Below are 25,321 nucleotides of genomic sequence, written 5' to 3' on the forward strand. Positions count from 1 at the left end.
GTTCTTCGGGTAATTATGTCTGTTTATGATTCTCTTGACTTAATTGGGTTTTTATGATTTAAAAAATCATAATGCAAAATATTTGGCGATCTGGCGTCACCTGGGATGCACCAGTGAAAAAAGAAGAGCACGAAGCATAGCAGTTATGGGTTCGATTGTTACCACGAATACATGACGTACGTATACCACGCTGTTATCCCTTAGCCAGCTTTATTCACGACGCTCAGCTCCATATATTTTGCGACGCGAGCAGTGTAGCGTACGCGGCAGCTGCTTATCTAAGAGCCACCGTCAGTGGTAAAGTGAAATGTTGTTTAGTGACCTCGAAGCCGCGAGTGGCGCCACTGAAACCAGTTTCTATACCGCGGTTAGAACTCATGGGTGCCATTTTGGGCTATTAGAAATGAATTACCTTGCCTATCAGCGAGAAGGTGTACTGGACCGATTCAAAGAACATTCTTCACTGGATCCGATCTGACACTCGAAAGTTCAGTCCATTTGTTCGCGTAAGAACCGGAGAAATTTTGAAGTCATCTAGCATCAATAACTGGAGGTGGGTGCCTTTAGCCGACAACGTTGCGACGACGCCACAAAGTTGAAGCAGTGATCGAAGTTGGATGGAGAATTGCGTTGGTTCCAAGGTCCCCAATTCGGTGCCTTCACGGAGTGGCCACAGATGATTTAAGTGAACTCTACAGAACATGAGTTAGTTCATCACATCGAGCTTAATACAACAATTAGCTTCACATCCTTTACGGAAGTTGTACCTCATGTGTCGAGGTTCAGTAAGTGGGAGAAGCTACGTGGTGCAACAAGATACGCTTTGCGGTTCCTTCGGTTAATAAGCAGGAGACCAGCTAAATCAGAGTTCGTTCAGATGATGTTGCAGGACACCACAGTAAACAGCGCCGAAGTTTTAATTGCTCTTATGTGCCAGAGGGAGACCTTCGGAGATGAAATTAAATGTCTACATCTAGGCTAACTGGTAAGTCGAAAAAGTTCGATTTTCAAATGCTCGACTTTCATAGATGAGTTTGGATTGCCCATTTAGCGTGAAAATACCCATAATTCTGCACTCACGCCATCCAGTGACACTTCTAATAATCGATTTTTTCCATCGTAAATATCACCATCATCACAACGAAGCGTAGTCAACGAAATCCGTCAAAAATACTGGGTGAGTGGATTAAGAGCGTTGGTAGATAGCGGTGGAAGGAAGTGTCAAGCTTGCCGAATCCGTAAGGCAGTACCACAGCCTCCTCAAATGGGTTCTCTGCCACCTGAACGACTTTACATGCACTGGGGTAGATTTATTCGGACCAATAGACGCCGTTGTTGGTAGACATCATGAGAAACGCTGGGGTGTATTATTCACTTGCATCACTGTTCGCGCAGTGCATATTGAAATTACCCACTCTCTATCCACATATGCATTTTTACTTATTCTGAAGCAGTTTATCTGTCGTCGTGGTGCGCCTAGGCGAATTATTTCAGACAATGCCACACATTTTAGAGGCGCAAGTCGTATTCTACAAGCCGAGATAGAGGGAATTTCGTCTGATGAGCTACAGCAAAAGTACCCGGAGTTGGAGTGGCGTTTTATACCCCCGGCCGCATCGCATATGGGCGGAGCATGAGAGAGGATGATCCGCTTCGTCAAATCTATTTTATCGGACATACTTCGCACGAACATTACACACGAGCACATACTTTAAGCAGCACTAGCAGATACAGAAAACGTTTTGAGTTCCAGACCACTGACATACATTCCTCTGGATACAGCAAATGACGATGCACTCACTCCGAATCATTTTTTGCTTGGTGGGTCAAGCGGACTACGAGAACGAAGCATTGAAGACAGCAGCGGTGCCACACTCCGAAAAAACTTTAGAGTCGCGTCACTGCTGGCTGACCAGTTTTGGAGACAGTGGGTAAGGGAATATCTGCCTAACCTCATTCGTCGCGCAAAATGGTATTAACATCCTCCTGAACATGTCGACAACGGTGACGTGGTAATCATCGCCGATGAAACAAGTAAACGCAACACCTTGATCAAAGGAATTGTAGTTGAAGTTTTGCGAGCAAAGGAAGGCCAAGCCCGGAGCGCTATCGTGAAAACCATACATGGATTGATAACCCGACCTGTTGTTAAATTAGCAAAATTGGACTTATCTGGGTAAACTTTGACGCCAGGCATGAAGTTTAAGAGGGGGGAATGTTACAATGCAGTGTGATTGCGTTGTAATCAGAAACTACTATTTTTTGGTGTTAAAAAATGCATACTTGCCCTGTACTTCACGAGTTCAGTTCAAAGTAAAGCGAACGAAGAAAGCTCGTACTTTTACTTTGGCACGTACACCCTTTTTGGGTGTTTGGCCGTGCTCCTCCTCCTATTTGTGGTGTGCGTCTTGATGTTGTTCCACAAATGGAGGGGCCTACAGTTCTAAGCCGACTCCGAACGGCAGATATTTTTATGAGGAGTTTTTTCATGGCAGAAATACAATCGCAGGTTTGCCATTGCCTGCCGAGGGGCGGCCGCTATTAGAAAAATGTTTTTCTTTAATTTTGGTGTTTCACCGAGATTTGAACCTACGTTCTCTCTATGAATTCCGAATGGTAGTCATGCGCCAACCCATTCGGCTACGGGCTTAATTCGTTTAGTCTTATTAAAAAGGCGTCTGCATGAGGCCCTAAGCTCAGAGAGCTCCGCTGTCCGCCAAGGCGGTTTTTTCTTCTTGAAAAAACTTTTGTTGGACAAGAGGTTTCCAGGGCATTGTTGCTGGCTGAGGTGAAAGTCTCCACCAGTTCGTCGAACGCTTCTACCGATATAATCAAAAAGTGATTCACTTCTTGCATTGATGTTTGAACTTCCCCAGCAAGTGTGATGGGAGTTCGCGTCAGTGCCTATAATAACGCCGATTTTCCTGCGTTTTGCTTCAGCCAGGGTTTTCCTTAGCTGCACCGGAGGTGGTTGCACCTCGTCGTCTTGTGCCATGTAGGCGGACATCAGCCATAGCTTCCCAGAAGTGCCCACCAGGCTCACCGTTACAAAGTCTTCATTGCTGAAATTAGGCAAAAAAAATGCGTTAAGTTCCTTTCTGATGAGTATACAGGATCTTGGTTTACTTGCCCTGCTATACGCCACCAGTTTGTAGCTTTTCGTTCTGAGCCCAGAAATGCCGTTGCTGCTCAGCCATGTCTCCTGAATCAGGTCAATATTAGCTCCACTTTGCTCAAGGTGGATTAGTAGGTTGTCGGACGCCGCCTTGAAGTGCTGAAGATTTTTCTGAAGAATAATCATGCTTCACGATCCTCTCCATCACCCCAAGGACGGTATCCTCGCTCTCTGAGGCCAGAAGCCTCTCCTCCTCCGCCCTGCCGAAGAACGATCCGATGCTTATGACGGACCCCGGTAAAAAGCGAACGTCATCAGCGTTGTCACCCTCCGATGTGACGGATTCCACTTCTATGTCCACAGGAGCTTCCTCCACTGTGGCTCTTACCTCTACCAGCACCACCGATCCTGGGCCTCTTTTCTTGGGGGATATCCTACTTCTGGGAGCGTTGCCTTTTAACTCCCGAGTCCAATTGTGGCGCATTCGCTTTCCTTTCCGCTGCCCTCCTCTGCTCCTGTGATGACCTTCCTGGCCCACTCGAGTGTCTGGGAATGCTTCTCAGATACCTGAGAGTCATTCTGCGCTCCAGGATCTTGGTAGCCATACGAAGATCAGAGAAGGACCGTTTACTCTGCCCTTGCTGCCGTTTAGGCCTAGTTGAGGGTTCCCGAAGAGATACCCCCGAAGTCACCGGAAAACTAGGGGAAAGTCCTTTGCTGGTGCGGGCTTTCCCATCCATCGCCCCTACTCTAGGAATTGCAGATGGTTCCGTCTGTACTCCGCTACCTATCAAAGGTGGATTCCCACTTTACCACCGATTAATACTGAAAGTCGGTTCCGACTTTCCCTCGGTCTCTCCATTGGTGACTGCCTTACGAGACTACCCTCGGGGGGAGGCGATTTCGCTCCTCCTGTCTTGAGAGAGGTGGTTTTGGGACTCGGTTCCGGGTGCCCGCTAACTTCTTAAGATTTCTGAAGGTTTATTGTTTTGATAGTTGTGTTGGTGTTGTTGTTCATTGTTGTATTGAGTGGGTCCCCACTCGAAGCCGCTACCCAAACCCGTAGTGTACAGTCGTCCTTAAAGGATCCCATGGTTGTCTGTGCCGTAGCAGGGAAGCCATGCGAGGGTTGACGTATGCCCTTTCGGGGCATGCGTTCAGAGCCAGACCGGACACAAAGACGGGAGTCATCTCAACCGCACCTACACCATGAACCCAATGGCTACGGGTTTGGAACGTATTCCGAGGCCTGCCAAGGTTATATCGGGACGAGGGCAGTCACGTCACTAGCCCACCAGGCATTTCTGCTGAGTTTCACCTGACCATACTCAGGTGGCAGAAAGCCGCGACTACCAGCAAAGGGGTTAAAAAGTCAAGAATGTGTTGGAGGGGAATAAGTCCAAATCCGAAAGCGGGGGGTCTTCATCGTTCAGGAAGGCCGTTGAGACCGCAGATCATTTAGCGCTCCCCAGGGTGCACCACGCGGAGGCGACCTGCCCTACACCCCTCAATTCACCGTAAGAGGGTTTACATAATATTCCAGAAGGATTTCGAATATCGGCTGATGTGCATCGTGGAATCGTTCCAGATTCCACTTTATGCCTTTTATTTACATTCGATATTCTGATAAATATAAATGTGTTAACTTCAACACAGTTTTTCTCAACTTTTTATTTTTAACTGTGACACGTTATTGTTATTATATCTTACGTTAAAAAGAGTGGCAGCAAACATATGGAAATATTTTGCCGGTTGTACTGAGATTGTAAATTAAGATATATTTAGTTTTTTAAGCTAAAACTTTTTTAAATTTGTTTCAAAAGTATTGAGTTATATCTAGGACATGTGCGGGAGTATCCTCCTGATATATATACTATTACAGCTATACGTAATCTGACCATCTGTCCATTTATTCGGGGCATATCCTTGAATATTGGCGATGGCTCTAGCAGCAAATGTTCTACGAAATTAGGCAAAGTTGGATCGCGGAGTCTCTTCTGACTCCCATATCCGCGTAAGTTCTCTATCTAGTTACATAGCATATGATGCCTGTAAATTTGGCATTGGGGGGCCGTCTGCGCTACCAAAGAGTGTCTATCCGAAGGCCGTTCGCTACGCCATAAGGATGCCAATTTGACCATGGCGGAACTGTGTTTCTCGGACTCCTGGGTAAACGAAAACTTTCCTATTAATATTGTATATGTAATCATCCTTCTGACAGTATTTCGATTTGTCTTAATATGCGGTCAAAAGGTTGACCGTGCGCCACCGAAGAAAAAATACCGTGCGATAGGTGCAGCGAAATTTTGTAACCTATCTTGTGAAAATTTATTGCCAAAAGCGCGCCGTAATTTAAATCTACCATTCCGTTTTTCAGTTTCTCCAGATGCTACTGGCAACTCTAACGCAAATGTTTCTTTGACCGCCAATGTGAAAAAACGCATGAAAAAATGATAGCTGTAATTAGCTCTTGGCAAGCGACAAGATACGTTTAATTGAAAGGGTAGAAGATTTACAGCTTGAAGTAAAAACCGTTCGTCACAAACTTTGTGACCTCGATGTCGCTTCAACGATTCCCGCTTTGGTTAGTGACATAAAATACCTCTGAAATAATTTCCTTGTACTGCAAGAAAATATCTCTGCAACAACAAAAAACAAGGATCGAGTACTTGATTCTAACTCAACGCTGCCATCTTTCTCTTATGCCCTATTTACCTCTTACGTTGCTGCTGACTCTGCTGTCAACAACACTCCCATTGTCACTATCAAACCAAATGGCATTGCTTGCAATAAACTCTCTCTCGCTGCTGCATCTAATACCAAAATACCTAATACAGCGAGAATAGTTGCTATCACAAAGCAATCAATCAGTGCAGTCGGATAATTTTTCTCTTGATGATTCGCAGCCAAAACGTAAAGCGGGAAGCATTGTTGTTGGCTGCTATGCGAACCGAGAACTGCATGTAATCAGAGAATGTTAATGGAATGAGAAGGAGCAAATGTTAAATGAGCTTTTTTCGAGTACTAATTTGTAGATTCGTAGTAAGGGATTTTCAAATTCAACTTACCACACTAGTGGGGGATTGCATATATTTACCACGCTAGGAGAAGATTTCAGATTTTTTTCTGTGTTTACCACACTACTAAGGGATTTCATATGATTTTTCACCACAGTAGTAAGGGATTCGTCGGTTTTCATGCTCACAGCGAAGCGAATGAATTTGCGAATGGGAAAGATGCGTAAGAAGTCAATTCATGGCACATTTGCTAAAGTCGGCGGTATTGTTTGAATGGTGTTTGAGGCGCGGATTTAATCCAGGTTCAAGTCCTGAATAGTCATACGTTTTTCCTTTCCCCTGCACTATTTCTTTTTTACAATTCAGTTTGGTAAAATTGTTGAGTTTAATTTAATTATAATTGCTTTAAAATACTGTTTTAGGTTTTTTTGAATTTGATATTTAGAAAATTTCTTTTCTGTATAAAATAGTTCATACTGGATATGATCTGATTTTTATATAAATCAATCAAAAAGCAAATATGTACATATAAATATGCATATACATATGTATTTAATCTCTTCAATCAAATCCAAACAATATTGATGGCAAAATATCATTCTAATATCCCTCCAGAAAGCCAAACGCGCATACACACATACATATGTATATAAATATGCTTACAAACTTTCAACGAATGCAAAATGTTTTGCATATAAAATAGCGAATCGAATAAATGATCAATTTAGGAAGGTAAATTAACCATTGTAGATTAGCGCAAGCATGAAAGACATTTCATAGGCGTACTACATCGTTCCGTATTGGACTCGGGTTCAAGTCCTATGCACACTTTTGATTGTTCGATATTTTAATTAAATTTTTTGTATTTGGTTTAATTATAATTGATTTAAAATAGTGTACTCAGGTTTTTCTAATACCTGTTATTTAGAATATTGTTATTATTCATACTGCTTTTGATGATTTCTATTTAAAACAGCCATAAAGGTAATGCATATGAATATGCATTCCTATATTTAATCTCTTCAGTCAAATCTGTCAATACATACAAATATTGATGAAAAAATATTCTAATATCCACCCAGAAAGCCAAACGCGTATACATGCATATGTGTATATATATACATACAAACTACCACCATTCTAACAAACGCAGAACACAAGCTTCTCGTAATCGGAACGGAATTGCAATAAATGCGAATTTGACAATATTTATTAAAATTTATTATTTTCTTTATTCTTCTTAAAGTTAATTTTTGAAACGGTTGCAATTCTCCGCACTCTTATTTTAGAGTAAGTTTATTTCTTTGCTGATAATATGCATATGCTTTTGTGCACCTTTTATCAATTGGAGAACCACATACGTAAAGGAATATGTTAACTTTATATATATTTTCCTCGCGAGAACTAAAAATAATGGTTTAGAAATTTTCCCCAGTATCGAAATGTCCGGGCCAGAACTTTTTCATATACTACTTGTTGTTTCTTTGTGCCTCTTACTGTAGCTTTTGCGAACTCTTGACTCACACAAGCTGCGGCTGTCAAGCAGTTGGAAGACATGTTTACATACATATAAGGGTGCATACATATATACGGAGCCGCGGCCACTCGACATCACAAAAATTCAAGATTTACAAAATATTGGCAAATAATTTCAATTCGACGAGAAATATTCCAATATTGACTATTTTCGGATGGTCGAGAAAATTGGCATATGGGCGGCTCGTTTTATGAATGAAAGTACTTTGCTCTTAGAAAGTTAAGAATAAATTTACATTTGTTGTGATATGCAATATTTGAGACTGTTCAGCGCGTCGCGACTAAATGAATCATGGCCGCCGCGACTGCGTATACGAATTTATTTTGTTTTTGTAGTCGCTAGGCTTAGATTTTGGCTTTGCACGCTTTGCACAGTAACATTTGCTCCTTCTCATTCCATTAACATTCTCTGATGTAATTGTAGCTATGAAGTCGATATATTTGTCCTATTTCAACCACGCAATGACCGTTGAAAGCGTTATCGAACACGTACACAATCATACTACCAGAGAATGTTAATGGAATGAGAAGGAGCAAATGTTACTGTTAACTTTTTTTAGTACGATTGAGATTTGAAAGATTTGTAGTAAGGGATTTTAAAACATCGACCTTATAGACACCACACTGAGTTTTGCCACACAAAAATTGAAAACACCACACATCTTTCCCCTCAACACACAACACACTTCTCACCTCGACATTAAACCAATTAAATTTTTACTATTTTCGTATTTTTTAAATAATAAGCGAATACGTAAAATTTACTACAGAAATTTTTTTTCGCTTACATTAGAAAAATAATATTAAAAAAAAAGTTTTAAGATTTGTAGTAAAGGATTTTAGAACATCGACTTTATAGACACCACACTGAGTTTTGCCCACACAAAAATTGAAAACACCACACATCTTTCACCTCAACACACAACACACTTCTCACCTCGACATTAAAGCAATTAAATTTTTACTATTTTTTATTTTTGAAATAATAAGCGAATACGTAAAATGTATTACATAAATTTTTTTCAATAAAAAAACTAATTTGAAAAAAAATTAATAAAAAAAAAGTTTGCGCCGGGAACTGATATCGAGTCTAACATGTGGCGAGAAAAAATAGGCGGTGCGTTTATTTCTTCGACTGCTTATTTTTTTACTATTTTGTTACTTTTGAAATGATTAAAAAAAAAAGAAAAATTGGCGCCGAGAATTGATGCCGAGTCACGTGGGGAGGATAAATACGCAGTGCGTTTATTTCTGCGCCTGCGTTGGGAATCAAGGATTTGTGATATGTACGTACTGTGAGCGTCAAAATAAAGTGTACAAAGCATTTTGTTATAATATGGATTTTATTTCAGTCTTTTATAACCAAACAATATATTTTAATTTCATGTTTCTAAATTAGTATTTGATTCTCTACTAATTACTAGAAAACAACAAAAAAATAAATCACAACTAAGACAAAAACAAAATTTAGTGCATATTTTACGCGTCAAAATAAAGTCTAAAAATACTCTTGAAGCGTATTCCCTGTACCCTAGAGATTTCTTTATAACGAACATTAGTGAGTGTAACGCAGTGTAGATCTCTTTAGTAAATGCGTGTTGTGCCTTAGACATAAAATATGGCATCCTATTTCCTCTGATGTGTGCGTCAAGGATTTTCTCAAGCGTTTTCAGAAGAAATGAAATGAAAATAATGGGCCTATATTCCTTTGAGAGTATCGAGTTGTTCTTACCTGCTTTCTGTATAAACACATCCCTTGATTCTCTCCAGATAACAGGTACATAGTTCAACCTCAGACATCCTGTGTATATCGCTTTTAGCTATGGTACCAAAAGATCATTGGCGGCCGCCGTAGCCGGCGAAACACCAAAATTAAGAAAAAGTTGTTTTTAATAGCGGCCGCTTCTCGGCAGGCAATGGCAAACCTCCGAGTGTATTTCTATTCTATTTTTTGCGTTGTAATAATTTCTTTCGAGATGTTTGCTACGCTATATCTCAACTCAAGGATTCGTGATCTAAGTAGCGCCCTGGAAAATACGTAACGATTAGATCTTGTAGTGTGGCGAATTAAATTGAGCGTCGTGGGATGTTTCGATAACAGTTTCCTGAGCCTAGCCGCTTCGTGTGTACCATCTATGCTGTCACAGAAGTTCTTCCATGATTATCTTTTGGGCATATGCACCGCTTTCTTTGCGGCACCTTTTTAATCCCAGGCCCTTGTTCCATCAAGGGGTCATTGATTTGCGCTTCAAGCGTAGGGGAGTGCATGCTGAGCGGCATGCATTAATGTTCTAACATTTTCCTCCAGTTCAACACATGCGACGGTTGCAAAAGGCAACCCATTTCGCATTTTCTCATCTCTCTGTTCCTCTCTCAGTCGCCAATCAACACATCCCAAGAGCAGCAAATTTAGTTCTTTTCTATTTAGCCCTTGACGAAAGCGCATGGACGGCGCAAAAGCAAGTGTATGATAAATTGCATATGAATTTTGATATTGTATTGTGCATATGAATTTTGATATTGTATTGTGAAACTTATTGATCTCAATAAAGTTTCAGCTTCTGATTAATAAAAACTTTACTTGACGTCTTTACTTTACGAAATTGAGGTTAGAAAAAATGTATCACAATGCCGTGGTCAACATTCTGAAAAACTTTAATTTTTGAAGAGAATTCCATTAAATAAGCTGTAAAAATGGAAGATGTTCCTAAAGCTGTATCGTAACAAGGAAACGCGGACGCTGAGACAATGAGCGCAGTCCAGGTTCTCTTAGGTGAGGCTAACGAAACTGGGCATGCTGTGATAATAAATTATTGCGGTTGGACTAAACGATTATCTAAATGATCCAGTGGTATTAAACGAGCTGGTAGCTAGTGTGATAGCAACGTCGAAGCAGAAAAGGGAAATCGCGAATCACTAAAGAGCAGAATAATGATTCACGATGTGGTTGTGAAAAATAAGGTGAAAAACGATGAATTGCCAGAAATGCGGTGCGAATCACATGCTGACAGATTGTCATGAGTTTCGCGCTCTCTGCAAAGTGATAGGTGGAAATTTATACGTGAAATTAAACTTTGTTTACGCTGCTGCAAAAGTCATTTTATTCGTCGATGTAATTCGAAGAGGTGCTGTGGCATAGATGATTGTAAAATGACTTTACAATGGAACTTCGTTAGCGGTTGGAAAACAACAAGCAACACTATACCATGAGTTGAGCACAACAGCTGACAAAGAAATGCAAAGAGCGCCTTTCAGGTAGGTTAAGGTTATTTTACATAGCGTTACAAAATCAATACGTACATTCGCGCTTATCGACGAAGGAGCCTCCTGTACGCTAATTGAGTCTCAATTGGGGAACGAACTTGATTTAGATAAGTCAATTGAATCATTATGTTGGACGGGAGAAGTCACTCAAAACGAGGCGAACTCCACATTTGTTAGGCTTTATGCTTAACCGATTGTGTTACCGCCTTAAAAATACAAGCTTCGAAACGTTCGAACCGTTGCTAATCTTCTACCTCCTCAGCAGTCGCTGTTCAGTTCTACGATTAGTAAGCACACACACCAGTGATGGTAAATGATTTTTTGAAAAATGCCTACAGAGCCCAAAAACTTCCCTACTTTTCCCTACGCTTACAAAAAATATTCCCTATACAACTATCTACATTTTTAACACACTTTTATTAGCTCGGGTTGTATGTATGTATGTATGTAACGGAATCTTTGAGCTTAATTTTCACTGGCTTCTAAAAATCTGATCGACTTGGAATTTTGCACACCTATCAAGGACCGATGACAATACCATAATTTGATAAAATTTTTCCATTGTCCTTATTAGGATTGCCAGGATTGTGCCGTGGTATATATTTTCTTTTTTTACCTGTGGGCAAAAAGTAAGGTGAATTTGGTTGTAAAATGAAAAATCTTTATTTATTCTTGTAAATAAATTTCATCCCCTTCAAAATAATCCCCTCTCGATGAAATACACTTATGCCAACGATTTTTCCAATCTCCGAAACATGCCAAATCGTCCATTTCCGGTATAGCCATCAGCACCTTCTTCGATTCAGCTTTTATCTTCTCAATCGACTCGAAACGCGTTCCCCGGAGTGGTCTCTTGAGTTTTGGGAATAGCCAGAAGTCTCACGGAGCCAAATCAGGCGAATACGGTGGTTGCGGAACGATATGCGTGGAATTTTTGGCGAAATGGTCACGAAGAACGAGTGCAGTGTGAGACGGTGCATTTTCGTGATGCAAAAACCAAGAGTTTTTGGCCCATAATTTTGGTATATTTAGACGAATTGCTTCACGTAAACGAAGCATAACGCTCAAATAATATTCCTTATTAACAGTTTGGCCAGGTGGAAGGAATTCATAGTGCACGACACCACGAAAATCGTAAAAAACTGTCATCATGACCTTTATTTTTGAACGACTTTGACGTGCTCTTTTCGGTTTGGCCTTGCCTTTAGCACGATATTCGCTTGATTGGTCGATTGTTTCAGGGTCGTAAGCATAAATCCAAGTCTGATCTCCCGTAATGATGCATTTGAGCTTGTCCTGATAGTCAGAAAGCATTGTTTTACACACATCAACGCGACGACTTTTTTCCAAGAAATTGAGAGTTTTCGGTACCAAACGAGATTTGATTTTTCGTAGGCCCAAATGGTCTTTCAAAATGGTTTTCACAGATCCTTCTGATATTCCGATCATATCAGTAAGGTCTTTAACAGTCAACCGATGATTTTTGAGCACTAACTCCTTCACTTTATTGACGTGTTGGTCACATGTTGACGTCGATGGTCGTCCGGAGCGCTCCAACTCATCAACACGTTCTCGCCCCTCTTTGAAGTCTTTGTACCACTTATAAACATTTTTCTGTGAAATGGTCGAATCACTAAATGCCTTCTGCAACATTCTAAACGTTTCCGCAGCCGAAATTTCATTCCGCAAACAAAATTTCATGGCACTTCTTTGCTCAATCAAATCAGACATTGTAAAAATCGAAAAATGCACTCTTGGTCGTTTAGTAAACACAAGCGTAAATATATTACTGATAATGGTTAGGTTAGGTTAGGTTAGGTTGTGATGGTTGCCCAGAGAGTAGGGCCCACTTGGACGAAATAGTTTGGTTCGTCCTTTGTGATACCATTGAAGGACAAAAAAGGGGGAGGAAGGGAAGGGATGGGGAGTAGTGAGTGTTTATGGACTACGAACGGTGACTAGTCCGCGGTTGTGTTAACCTCATTATGCTGCTGATGAAGTTCATAAAATTTTTGTTATCAACACCTGCTATATCAGCAGGCCCAGAAAAGAAGTGAGAACCAAGATACTTGAATCTTAGTCCCGCGAAGGCTGGGCAGCTAAGGAGCAGTTGCTGAGATGATTCCACCTCATCCTCCATACAGCTGACGCAAAAAGGGCTCGAAGTAATTCCGAGTCTCACGGCATGTGTACCTCGCGGACAGTGCCCCGTGATGAAGCAGCCGAAATTTGAGAGATGACATTTTGTTGTGTACGTTCGTGTACTTGCCCAGCGTTCGCTGAGTTGGTGCATAGCCCATCCTTCCAGGAGTAGAGCGCAGGTTGTCAAGGGGATCCCGATCCTCTCCTTTCGCGGGCACATTGCCTCACAGGTCCCCTGTCTGGCCAGCTCGTCGGCTTCGCAGTTTCCTGCAATGTCACTGTGACCTGGTACCCAAATTATCTTTATGTCGAAGAATTCTGATGCAATCGAGAGTGAGACCAGGCATTCCCTGACCAGCTTCGAATGCACCATAACAGACCCTAGGGCCATAATGGCCGCTTGGCTATCGGAGTAAATATTTACCTTCTTAACAGTTATTACGCAAGTAAGTAGCCAGTCAGCTGCTTCTTTAATTGCGGCCACATCTGCTTGGAACACACTGCAGTGATCCGGTAGCCTGAATTTGCCTCCAACCCTACCGTCCAGCTTCGAGCCATCCGTGAACAGGTTAACGAGGCCCTGTCCCCAGGTGTTGCCCCCGGTCCACTCCTCCCTTGGTGGAATATGGGTGGAGAAAGTTCCGCTTGGACTTAGCGAAGGCACACACTGGTCCGTCGACGAGGGGATGAACTCAAAGTTTCTGAGGATGCTTGAGTGCCCATATGTGAGGTTGAGCTTAAAGCCCAAGCCCCTCAGTCTGATTGCAGTAAGAGCAGCGGCAATTCTGCCTGCGATGTCTATAGGTACCACATTTAAGATTACATTAAGCGCCAGAGTAGGAGTAGTTCGAAGCGCCCCACTGAGGGCAGACCTCTGGACTCTCTCTAGCTTTTTAACTGATGTCGTCCTCTCCAGAGAGTTCCACCAGACAGTGACTCCATATAACAAAAGTGGCTTTATTATGGTATTGTAGAGCCAGAATACAACTCTGGGCGAGAGGCCCCACCTTTTGCCAATTGCGCCTTTGCACCCATACAAGGCGATTGTTGCCTTCCTTTCTCTCTCCTCAATGTTGGGCTTCCACGTCAGCTTACTGTCAAGGATTAGACCTAGGTACTTCACCTTGTCAGAAAGCACCAGCGGAGCGCCGCCCATCGATGGGAGTTGAGCTCTGGGTATTTTATATTTCCTCGTGAAAAGGACGAGCTCCGTCTTAAGAGGATTCACCGATAAGCCGCAATCTGCTGCCCATCGAACAACTACATTCAGATATCCCTGCATTAAATCGTACAGGTATCTATAAACTTTCCTCTAACAATTAATGCCACATCATCCGCGTAGGCAATCACCCTACAGACCCTCCTCACCAGCTCCTCCAGCAAGTCATTGATAACAATGATAACAATGATCCAGAGAAATGGTGAGAGAACCCCGCCTTGCGGCGTAACTCTGCTCACCTTCCGGCCGAGAGAGACGCCGCCCCACTCTGCCGCGACCGTTCTGTCGCTGAGCATTCTGTAGATAAACCTGGAAAGGTCGGCTCCGACCCCCAGCCTACCCAGAGCTTTAGTGATTGCCTCCGGGAGAACGTTATTAAAAGCCCCCTCAATGTCGAGGAAGGCGCCAACTGCGAGTTCTTTCTGATATAGAGATTCCTCAATATCTTTAACAATTGTGTGCAGAGCAGATTCCACTGACAGTCATCGACTGATACTCGACGTGTACGGTTGTGTCTACAGTGCTCTGAGTGATTTTCTTGCGTTCGCTTTGTGTTATTTTCGTGCAATTAGCAGTGTGCAAAAACCCTTTCTCTTCTAAGGTACTAGTCAAATACTCCGTATAGAGAACAAACGATTGCTTAAGATATGCCCCCTGGGGGACCGCCTCTTGGGGATAACAGGTTCGCCCTGTTATCCACAAGTCCTAAAGCGAAAAGAAAAAAACCTAGTTTAGTTAATAACTTTCCAACCCTCCCCTCAATTAAAAAAGAAAACCCGAAATACCTAGTCGCCAGTGCAGTTAATTCAGAAAAGCCATTAAGTAAGTATTCATGTTTCGCTGTGCATAAAGCTCTCAAAAACATAAGTTCTGAAATTATAAATATTTCTGAATTAAGAGATGGAAAACTATTGCTTTTTGTTAAAAATGACCACATTGCCCAAAAGTTTTTAGCTACCAACACCTTGTTCGGAATTTGCGACGTAAAAATTGAGCTTCATAATAACCTGAACTACACAAAAGGTACAATTTTCGCACCGTGTCTCAATGATATTCCAGACAATGAAATTGTTGAAAATTTAAGTGAACAGGGTGTCGTGTCAATTTTCAAGTTCCCCAAATATATTAACAACCAAGCAGTCCCAAGCGGAGTTGTGCTTCTTACGTTTGATTATTATCATTTGCCTGAGAAAATCGATGTTTCGTGGTACACTACCAAGGTAAGACCATATTACCCAAATCCGATGAGATGCAAAAGTTGTCAACTTCTCGGTCATACGACAAAGCGATGTACTAAGGCCCCTGTATGTGATGCATGTGCCCTCCCCCCTCACTCCACACAACCATGTTCACGTTCCTTTTGCATAAACTGCTCAGGTAGTCACTCTGCCTCTAGCAAATCGTGTCCTAAATTCATGCAAATGAAAGAAATAATAACAATTAAAACAGACAACAAATGCTCCATGCGTGAAGCAATAAAAAAACACAAAATGCGAGTACCCCCCACTCACAATGAGACCTCCACTTCGTTTGCTAATGTAGCAAAAAATAATAACAACACTATACAAACAAACAATAGCCCTATTCAAAATACTCTACCTGAACAATCAAGCTCCAGAAGCAACAACAATGTCAATAGCACAAACGACGAAACAAAAGAAAATAAAACCACACTAAATGAAGTAAACATGACAACAAATACATCAGTCGATGACTCAACAACTCACAATATGATTTCTTCTCTTCTCTCCCACCTTACATCTCCAGCATTAACCTCTTCCCTCTTCCCATCCGCTCCCATAATTGATCCCTCTCAAATGATAGAATAAGTGATGCAGATTTTGCAATGGAATATGAACGGTCTTCTCAATAATTACCCAGACTTAAATATATTAATTAATGAATATTCTCCCGAAATTATTTGCATACAGGAAACACATCTTCCACACAATAAAAAGCTCCATGCACCTAACAAATATGATAGTTACTTCCACAATAATTCTCAAAATACATATTGTAAACAAGGAATTTCTGTTTTCATAAAAAAGTCACGTAATCACAAGCAAGTTCCGATTAGTTCACAATTATCTGCAATAGCAATCGAAATGGATGTGGGATACAAAATCACTATAATTAACTTTTATATTCCACCTCACCAAGCCTTTAGCGTTAGTGATCTTTCAAAGATAATTAGCTGCTTTACTACCCCAATTATCATTGTAGGCGATTTTAATGCATGGAGTCCGCTTTGGGGCTCCAATTCTGCGAATAAAAGAGGCGAAATAATCGAAGATCTCATATTAACACACGACCTTGTTGTCCTTAATGATGGTCAACCCACTCACTTCTCTACACACGGAACATTCACCCATCCCGACATTGTCCTCGCTTCCACAACAATAGCTCCTAAACCCTCCTCCCATACAATTGACGACCTACACAATAGCGATCACTTCCCCATCATCACATCCCTTTCCTTCCCCAAATTTTATAGCATAAAGCCTAGCGTAAAGTTTCTGACAGAAAATGCAGACTGGCCAAAGTTCTGCACCATCTGTACATCATTGTGTAATAGTAAACCAGCTCGCCAAAATATAAATGCCGAAACATCTACAATAAAAACAATTATCCGTTCTGCTGCACACCTCTCTATCCCTCAAACTAACCCAAAAATATTCTCAGCCAAACTGCCCTATTGGTCGAACCTACTCACCATCCTTAGAAATAACAAGAAGCGCTTATGGACAAAATTTAAACACAACAGGTCCAACACTAATCTAGTAGACTATAAAAAAGCCAACGCCGCATTTAGAAAGGAATTGAAATCTGCCAAAAGACACTCATTGGAAAAGATAACGGAGAGTATTAATCCATCCTCGAATCCCAAAAAAATATGGTCGGAGATTAAAATCCTAACGGGTTATACTCGTCGCTCCGATATCTCTCACATTCACACAGACCAGGGACCTATTTACTCACCACAGGACATCGCTGAAAAGTTTGCGCACACATGGTCATCTTATTCCCATAACACTAACTTCCCCTTCAAGTTCAACTCCCTGAAAAATCGAGTCCTGACGGAAAACTACTGTAACCCATTCCCCTGCCCAAAAGCCCAAATCATTGAATCTTGTATTACAGTTAATGAATTCGACTCAATCATTTCGACACTTACGGGCAAAACTCCTGGTGCCGACAGAATATCCTATCCTATCCTCAAAAATATCCCTTATCCCCTTAAAAGTAGACTTGTAAACCTGTTCAACCAAATTTTAACCTGCGGAACTTACCCTCAACAATGGAAAGTTGCCACAATTTTACCCATCCCAAAACCCAATAAGTCCACCTCCTATGTAGAGAATTATAGACCAATATCCCTCCTTCCCTGTATGTCCAAAACTCTAGAGAAAATACTTTCTACCCGAATTATGTGGTACGCCAAAGCAAAGGGACTTATAAACCCCCACCAATTCGGCTTTCAGAAAGGGTTGGGAGTTATGGACCCCCTAATCTACTTCGAACATTTCGCCTCTTCAGCCCTGGCTGCTCGAAACCACACATCCGTATTGAGCTTGGACTTCGAAAAAGCATTTGATAGAATAGGAGTACATATAGTTCTTGATGAGCTAAAATGTTGGAAGATTGGTACCAAAATATACAACATTGTTAAATCTTTTTTAACAAATCGGAAGTTTGCCGTTTACGCAAATAAGCACAAATCTCAAGTATACAACCTTGATAATGGTATACCTCAAGGCTCACCCCTTTCTGTAACTCTCTTCACAATAGCCTTCAACAAAGTGAGCTCCATAATCTCTTCTAATCCACTTGTTGACCACTTCATATACGCAGATGATGTCTTAGTTTTCACTAAAATAAAAGACCTGAATAAAGTCAAAAATGTGTTCGTTAAAATTTTAAGTGATATCAACGTATGGTCTGAAAGTTCTGGTGCCAATATTTCAGCAAATAAATGCTCCACATTCCATATATGTCGTAAACATAATTGCTCCTTTCCCTACATATCATTTTCTAACATTCAAATTCCCCATTGTAACACTTTAAAAATATTAGGTCTTATATTTGATAAAAATCTAACATACAAAGAACACTGTAAATCGGTCAGATTAAGCTTATTCTCTAGATTAAATATTATAAAATTTTTATCTTCTAAACATTGTTTGTGTCATACGAATTCACTTGTAAATATTACAAAAGCCCTTTTGTTATCAAAAATCGATTATGGACTGCCGATATATGGGCACTGCGCCAAGACCCACATCAAACTACTCCATGCTCCGTACCACATCGCAGCTAAAAGAAGTATTCGAGCTTTCCCAACCTCCCCAACAAAAGTAGTACTTGCAGAGGCCGGATTGCCTGATATTTCCTCCAGAATTGCACGTAATACTATGATGTTAATTCCTAAGTTGTTTCACGCCCGAAACGACTTATTGCTTACACAAGTTAAGACCGTCATTGAAAAACCAATCACAACGAATAAACCTTCCACCATAATGCGTTGCTTAACCCTATCGAAACGGCTCCATATCATATCAACTCCGTCATTGGTTGAAACAGCAATATTTCCGACTTGCTGCTCGCTTACACCATCACTTATTAATGTATCACAAAAACAAACCAAAGACTCTACCAGCAATAGTGAATACCAACAGTTACACAATGCAGCCCTTGAGCCTTTCAAACGTGATTGGGACATAATATATACGGACGGATCGAAATCCGGCACCAGTACTACGTTTGCCGTGACAAATAAGTTTGGTGCCACCATTGCTGTATACTCCTTGCCCTCGTACTGCTCGGTATTTACAGCCGAAGCCGCTGCTTTACTTGAAGCAGTACTTTTTGCCTCTCGCTATGGAAGGAAAACTGTAATTTGTACCGATAGTAAATCCGCCATCGAAGCTGTTTTCAACCAATTAAACGATACACCAATGATCATGAAAATTCGCAACGTTCTATTTCAGTACACCTGTTGACAAATGATATTTAAAATTTGTAATAAGTAGAATTACAACCCTGCTTGTGAACCAAAGTTGCGCACTCATTCTTCTTCGTTCTATTCTATTTTTCATTTGCATACGATCAGTCGAGGAAGAAGGGGTGCAAAACTGCGGTAAGTTTCTATATTGTATTAAAATACGTAATGTACAATATTGAATTAAATTTCAGAATAAACCGTTCTTTGCCATTGAGTTAGTAGCAAACCCCTTTCATCTCATCGTAGCCGCGACATCTTTATTCGCAATTTTGATTATTTGCGATTAACTGCGTATTTTTCCCTGCCGTAAAAGAGTGAAAGTTTGGGGCCGTTTAAATGAATGATCCGGAGGAAACCATAGAAAAACGCCGCAGTCCTCGGCTCAACAAATTAGAACCAGAGTCAGGTGAAGTTCAGCCTAATTCCACCGCCATCATAATCGACGCCGCCTCCGCCGCCACCACGCATACCAACGCCACAACTGCTGCCAGCACGTATACAAACGTCACAAATACCGCCCTCTCATCAGAATCCGTAAGTTTAAGATTGGAAATGAAGAATCAAATCGCCAATCTTCAAAGACAACTAGAAGAAGCACAGGTAAGATTAAGTGAACAAAATCGCCACTGCCAAAGGCTAGAGATTGCTTTGCGTAGCTCAGGTCATTTAGATAGTGCTACATCCACCGCCACGACAACAACAATACCCGTCGTTGCGTCATCGTTAGCACCCGCTATAGGTGCTCCGTTATATGAATTCCCAAATTTTTCATGTACTTCACGTATGCAAAAATTGTCGGTTAACGCAACAACAAATAACATCACGCCATCGACCATAAACAGTTATGCACATTTTGCGACGTCGACTATCACGAGCAGCGCTGCCATGCTGCCAGGCCAGCAAGCCGCTGAAAACGGTGGTAGTTTTTTTTCGCTGCCGTCGTTAACTGCGAGCGCCGTCTTTGCGCCAACGTATTCAATAAAGGGCCAAACACACGCTACACTAGGTAATTCTGGCGTGCCGTTTACATCGTCGTCGATAATTTCGCCCCCTGTTTTTAATAATTATAACAGTATTGTTCATGGTCCTATGCCAACAAATGACTTCAACAATTTTTCATTTTTAAACAATTCTGCAACAGTACCACGGAAGTTGCAAGATTTACCCGAATTTAGCGGCGAGCCAGAAGACTGGCCAATTTTTTATACAGCCTACGTCCAATCGACTTCAATGTACAACTACACTAATCTGGAAAACAATCAACGGTTGCAGAAAGCTGTTAAAGGAGAAGCGCGGGAAGTGATTAAATCGCTTTTAATTCATCCAGACAACGCCAGCGCCGCCATAGAGCAACTCCGTTTTCGCTTTGGCCGACCCGAACAATTAATTCAGAGTCAGCTACGTCAAGCGAGGGATTTGCCTAATATTTCGGAGAATGCATTGTCCAAACTGGTACCCTTTGCCACTAAAGTGAGAAACCTAGCAACATTCTTACAGTCAGCGAATGGACAACAACACATCGCCAATCCTACGCTATTAGAGGAACTATTAGCTAAGCTTCCTATGAGTAAGAAACTGGAGTGGGCCAGAGTCGCCGCCTCAATACAGCCGTATCCGACAATTGTACATTTTAGCGCTTGGGTAAGTGAACTTGCTAATCTGATATGCACAGTGCAAGACATCGACAATAAAGATCAAAAGCGTCGTGCGGTGTTACATACATCCGAAAAACAGTGTCCAGGTTATGCAGGTGTAACTTCCGTTAAGTGTCCATTATGCCAGGAGCAACATAAACTGCAAGATTGCCGTCGTTTTTTAAATGCTGCAGTGTCTAATAGATGGGAGTTCGCGAAGAAACATCGCGCTTGTTTTTCATGCTTGAACGTGGGCCATAACACGCGTAACTGTCGCCGTAAAAAGCTTTGTTTAGAAGAAGGATGCCAGCGTAGACACCACAGTTTATTGCACGAGGCCAATGCTATTACGCCGACCTTAAGTTTATTAAAGGAAGAACAAGGTGACGTACGAGGAAACGTGTTGAGCTGCGCAAACGTTAGCAGCACTAAGCCCAAGCTGCTCTTTCGTGTGCTGCCGGTAACCTTGTATGGCGATAATAAGCGCATCGATACGTACGCCCTATTGGATGAAGGTTCTTCAATTACGATGTTAGACAGTGATTTGGCCAAGGAGTTGGGAATACGCGGCCGTCGACATTCGTTAGATATACAATGGTTTGGAGGAAGAACAGCCCAAGAGTCGACTGAGGTTTTCAATATTGAAATTAGGGGTGTTGGTAAAAATAAGCGCTACCTACTGCGCGACGTGTATACCGTAGCTAATCTAGGTTTGCCCATGCAGAGTTTAAGTCATGATGATTTAAAGAGCAGTGACAAATCAATTTCGTCTCTGCCTCTCCAGCCATATTTTGATGCTGTGCCTCAACTTTTAATTGGAATCGATCATGCACACTTAGGCTTGCCGATTGACATAAAAGGGGTTAGTGAGCAAGGTCCGTACGCTTGCAACACTAAACTAGGGTGGGTAGTTTTTGGTCCAACCAGTCGTGCGTCGTTAGCAACCCGCTCTTGTCTTTTTTTACGTACCCAAGAAATGCAAGAAGAAGAAGACATGCGTCAACTTGTGTTCGACTATTTCAATATTGAAAGTCTTGGCGTTAGATCTTCGCCACCTGTCGAAAGCAATGATGACGTCAGAGCTAAGATGTTACTTGAAGGCACAACTAAACGAGTGGGAGGTCGATTTCAAACAGGGCTATTATGGAAGGACGACAGCATACAACTGCCCGATAATTATACGGCTGCTCTACATAGACTTGAAGGGATTGAGAGAAAGATGAAACGCGACGAAACGTTCGCAACCGCGTACAAAGAGATCATTGATGGGTACCTAAGTAAAGCCTATGCTCGAAAGCTTACGCCCAAGAAATCGAGTATGACTTCATCCAGGAAATGGTACCTCCCACACTTCGGTGTCGTCAACCCAAATAAACCTCAAAAATTACGCCTTGTTTTTGACGCAGCGTCTCGATTTGAAGGGGTATCTCTGAACTCCAAGTTATTGAAGGGACCACAGCTCTACATATCACTACCTTCGATTTTATTTAATTTTAGAACGCGTGCAGTTGCAGTTTGCGGAGATATTAAAGAGATGTTCCACCAGGTAGCTATACAGCCAGTAGACAGGTGTGCACAGCGTTTTCTTTGGCGTGATGGCGAAAATACTAAGCCACCTGAGGAGTACGAGATGCGAGTGATGATTTTCGGCGCCGCGTGCTCGCCTTGCTCGGCGCAATATGTCATGAGGCTGAACGCCAAGGAGCACCACGAAAGTCATCCTCGTGCAATTAAAGCTATTTTTGATCATCATTATATTGATGATTTTGTTGACAGTTTTGATGGAATTGAAGAGGCCGTAGATATCTCAAAGCAGGTTCGTGACATTCACAGCGATGGTGGATTCGAGTTACGTGGATTCGTATCGAACTCAGAGAAGGTAGTTAAAGAATTAAATGGTAGTACGGCAACGAAACAGATCGCAGTCGGTGAGAGCACAGAGAAGGTTCTTGGGTTATATTGGGAGTCAGCAACTGATAATTTTAAATTCAACCTGAAGTTCCATCGCATTGAACAAGCAGTAATCACAGGCGAAAGGAGTCCCACAAAAAGGGAACTTCTTAGAATTATTATGTCAATATTCGACCCGTTGGGATTTTTAAGTCACTTTACTGTTGCAGCCAAATCTCTTATGCGTGAAGTATGGCGTCGTGATGTCCGTTGGGATGAGCCCATCCCAAATGATGTGAATATAATATGGGAAAGGTGGCGCCAGCAGATGCACAAAGTAGCGGGATTTCGTGTGCCGCGATTCTACTTCCCACATGGTGCGCCTTCGGATTTGGAGCTGCATGTGTTCGTTGACGCTAGCGAAGAGGCCTTCGCTGCTGTCGCCTACTGGAGGTCAAGAGAGTCGACTGGTGAAGTTGGTGTTACGTTAGTTTGTGCGAAGACGAAGTGCGCTCCACTGAAGGCCGTAACCATTCCACGCCTGGAATTGCAAGCAGCCGTCCTGGGTGTACGTTTACGGAAATTGATATTGGAAAATCACCAAATACGCCCTGAACGATGCTTCTTATGGAGCGACTCCAGAACTATCTTGAAGTGGATTGGAAGCGAACATCGATGCTACAAACCGTATGTGGCGCACCGCGTTGCAGAGATTTTAGACGGGAGTGAAGTTCGCGAATGGCGATGGGTGCCAACGAAAGACAATGCAGCCGATGACGCGACAAGAAGCCATGGGAGTGTTGATTTCTCACTAAAATCTCGCTGGCTACAGGGACCGAATTTTCTGAGACGCGATGAAGAGACGTGGCCTGCTGAAGAAAACATCAGCAAGATCTTTGTGGAAGCAGATGAAGAGCTCCGTTCTAAATTTTCTTTAATTGCCAACAACTATATTTTTATAGATTACAATCGTTTCTCAAATTTACTTAGATTAAAAAGAGCAGTAGCGTGGGTGCTTCGATTCATAAACCGCTGCCGGAAACGGGAGCTAAAACATCTGGAATATGGACTTACTGCTGTTGAACTGGAAGCCGCGGAGCACCTATTATGCCTACGCGTTCAATCGGAATCATTTACTTCAGAACGCAACAGTATCGAAATTGGTAAAGCCATTCCAAATGACAGCGCATTAAAGCAACTTTCGCCATATCTGGACGACAGGGGGCTACTTCGTGTACAAGGGCGCATAGATGCAGCTAGCTTCTTACCGTATAACATCAGAAGACCGATCATACTGCCGTATGGACATATATTTACGCATCTGGTCGTTAATTATCACCATTGCACAATGAAGCACCAGAATCACGAGGCGACTATAAGCAATATACGTCAGAAATACTGGATTCCCCGAATAAGGCAAATGCTACGACGTGTAATAGCCGGATGTAAATATTGTCAAGTCAGGAAGACAGAACCTCACGCGCCTATGATGGGTCCTCTACCAGAGGATCGTTTGAAGCCCTATGTACGACCATTTACTTATACGGGACTGGACTATTTTGGGCCTATTTCGGTTACTATCGGGCGGCGAACTGAAAAGCGTTGGGTCGCGTTGTTTACGTGCCTCACCGTGCGCGCAATCCACCTGGAAATCGCCCACGACTTATCAACGGATTCCTGTATAATAGTTATGCGCAACTTCATGAATCGGAGAGGGGTTCCAACACGTCTACGATCTGACAATGGGAAAAACTTCATCGGGGCCAACGAAGAAGCGAAACGTTTTCCTGATGTTTTTGACACTGAGCGAATACAAAATGAATTGTCAACCAAGGGAGTTGAATGGTTCTTCAACTGCCCCGCCAATCCATCTGAAGGAGGAATTTGGGAAAGAATGGTGCAGAGCGTTAAAAGGGTTCTTCGACATTCATTAAAAGAAAAAGCGCCACGTGAGCATGTCTTACAAAGCTTTCTGATAGAAGCGGAAAACATAGTAAACTCACGTCCATTGACGCATCTGCCCATCTCTCCCGACGAAGACGAGCCATTAACGCCTAACCACTTCCTGATTGGCGTGGGTAATATCCCTAAAACTCCAACGGCCAACTCTCCTGGTGAAAAGATACCTTTATAACGCAAGCAATGGCTCATTGCACGAAGCCTAAGAGATGCATTTTGGAAGCGATGGGTACTGGAGTATCTACCAACGCTAACCCGAAGAGTTAAGTGGTGTGAACGAACCGCGCCTCTTAAAGAGGGTGATGTAGTATTTATTTGCGATCCGAATGTGCCAAGGATTCAGTGGCGACGTGGTATTGTTGAGCGTGTGTACACTGGCGCAGATGGTGTGGCTCGGCGTGCGGACGTGCGTACGGTTGGTGGACTTCTGCAACGAGCGGTATCTAAATTGGCAGTCCTGGATCTGGAAAGTGGTGAAGCTGATCGCTCCACGGGGGTGGGGGTGTTGACAAATGATATTTAAAATTTGTAATAAGTAGAATT

At 42.2% G+C, this 25,321-nt stretch overlaps 1 protein-coding gene across 1 annotated transcript; it reads left to right on the forward strand.

The window, feature by feature from the left end:
- The first annotated feature begins 19,631 nt into the window (after window positions 1-19,631).
- On the forward strand, window positions 19,632-24,953 carry LOC128870125 (uncharacterized). Its single transcript, XM_054112729.1, has 2 exons — window positions 19,632-23,739; window positions 23,782-24,953. The coding sequence occupies exons 1-2, from the start codon at window positions 19,632-19,634 to the stop codon at window positions 24,951-24,953; spliced, it is 5,280 nt and encodes a 1,759-aa protein (XP_053968704.1).
- Window positions 24,954-25,321: the final 368 nt, after the last annotated feature.

This window comes from Anastrepha ludens, chromosome X (assembly GCF_028408465.1).
Source record: "Anastrepha ludens isolate Willacy chromosome X, idAnaLude1.1, whole genome shotgun sequence".
In the NCBI taxonomy this organism is placed as follows: Eukaryota; Metazoa; Arthropoda; class Insecta; order Diptera; family Tephritidae; genus Anastrepha; species Anastrepha ludens.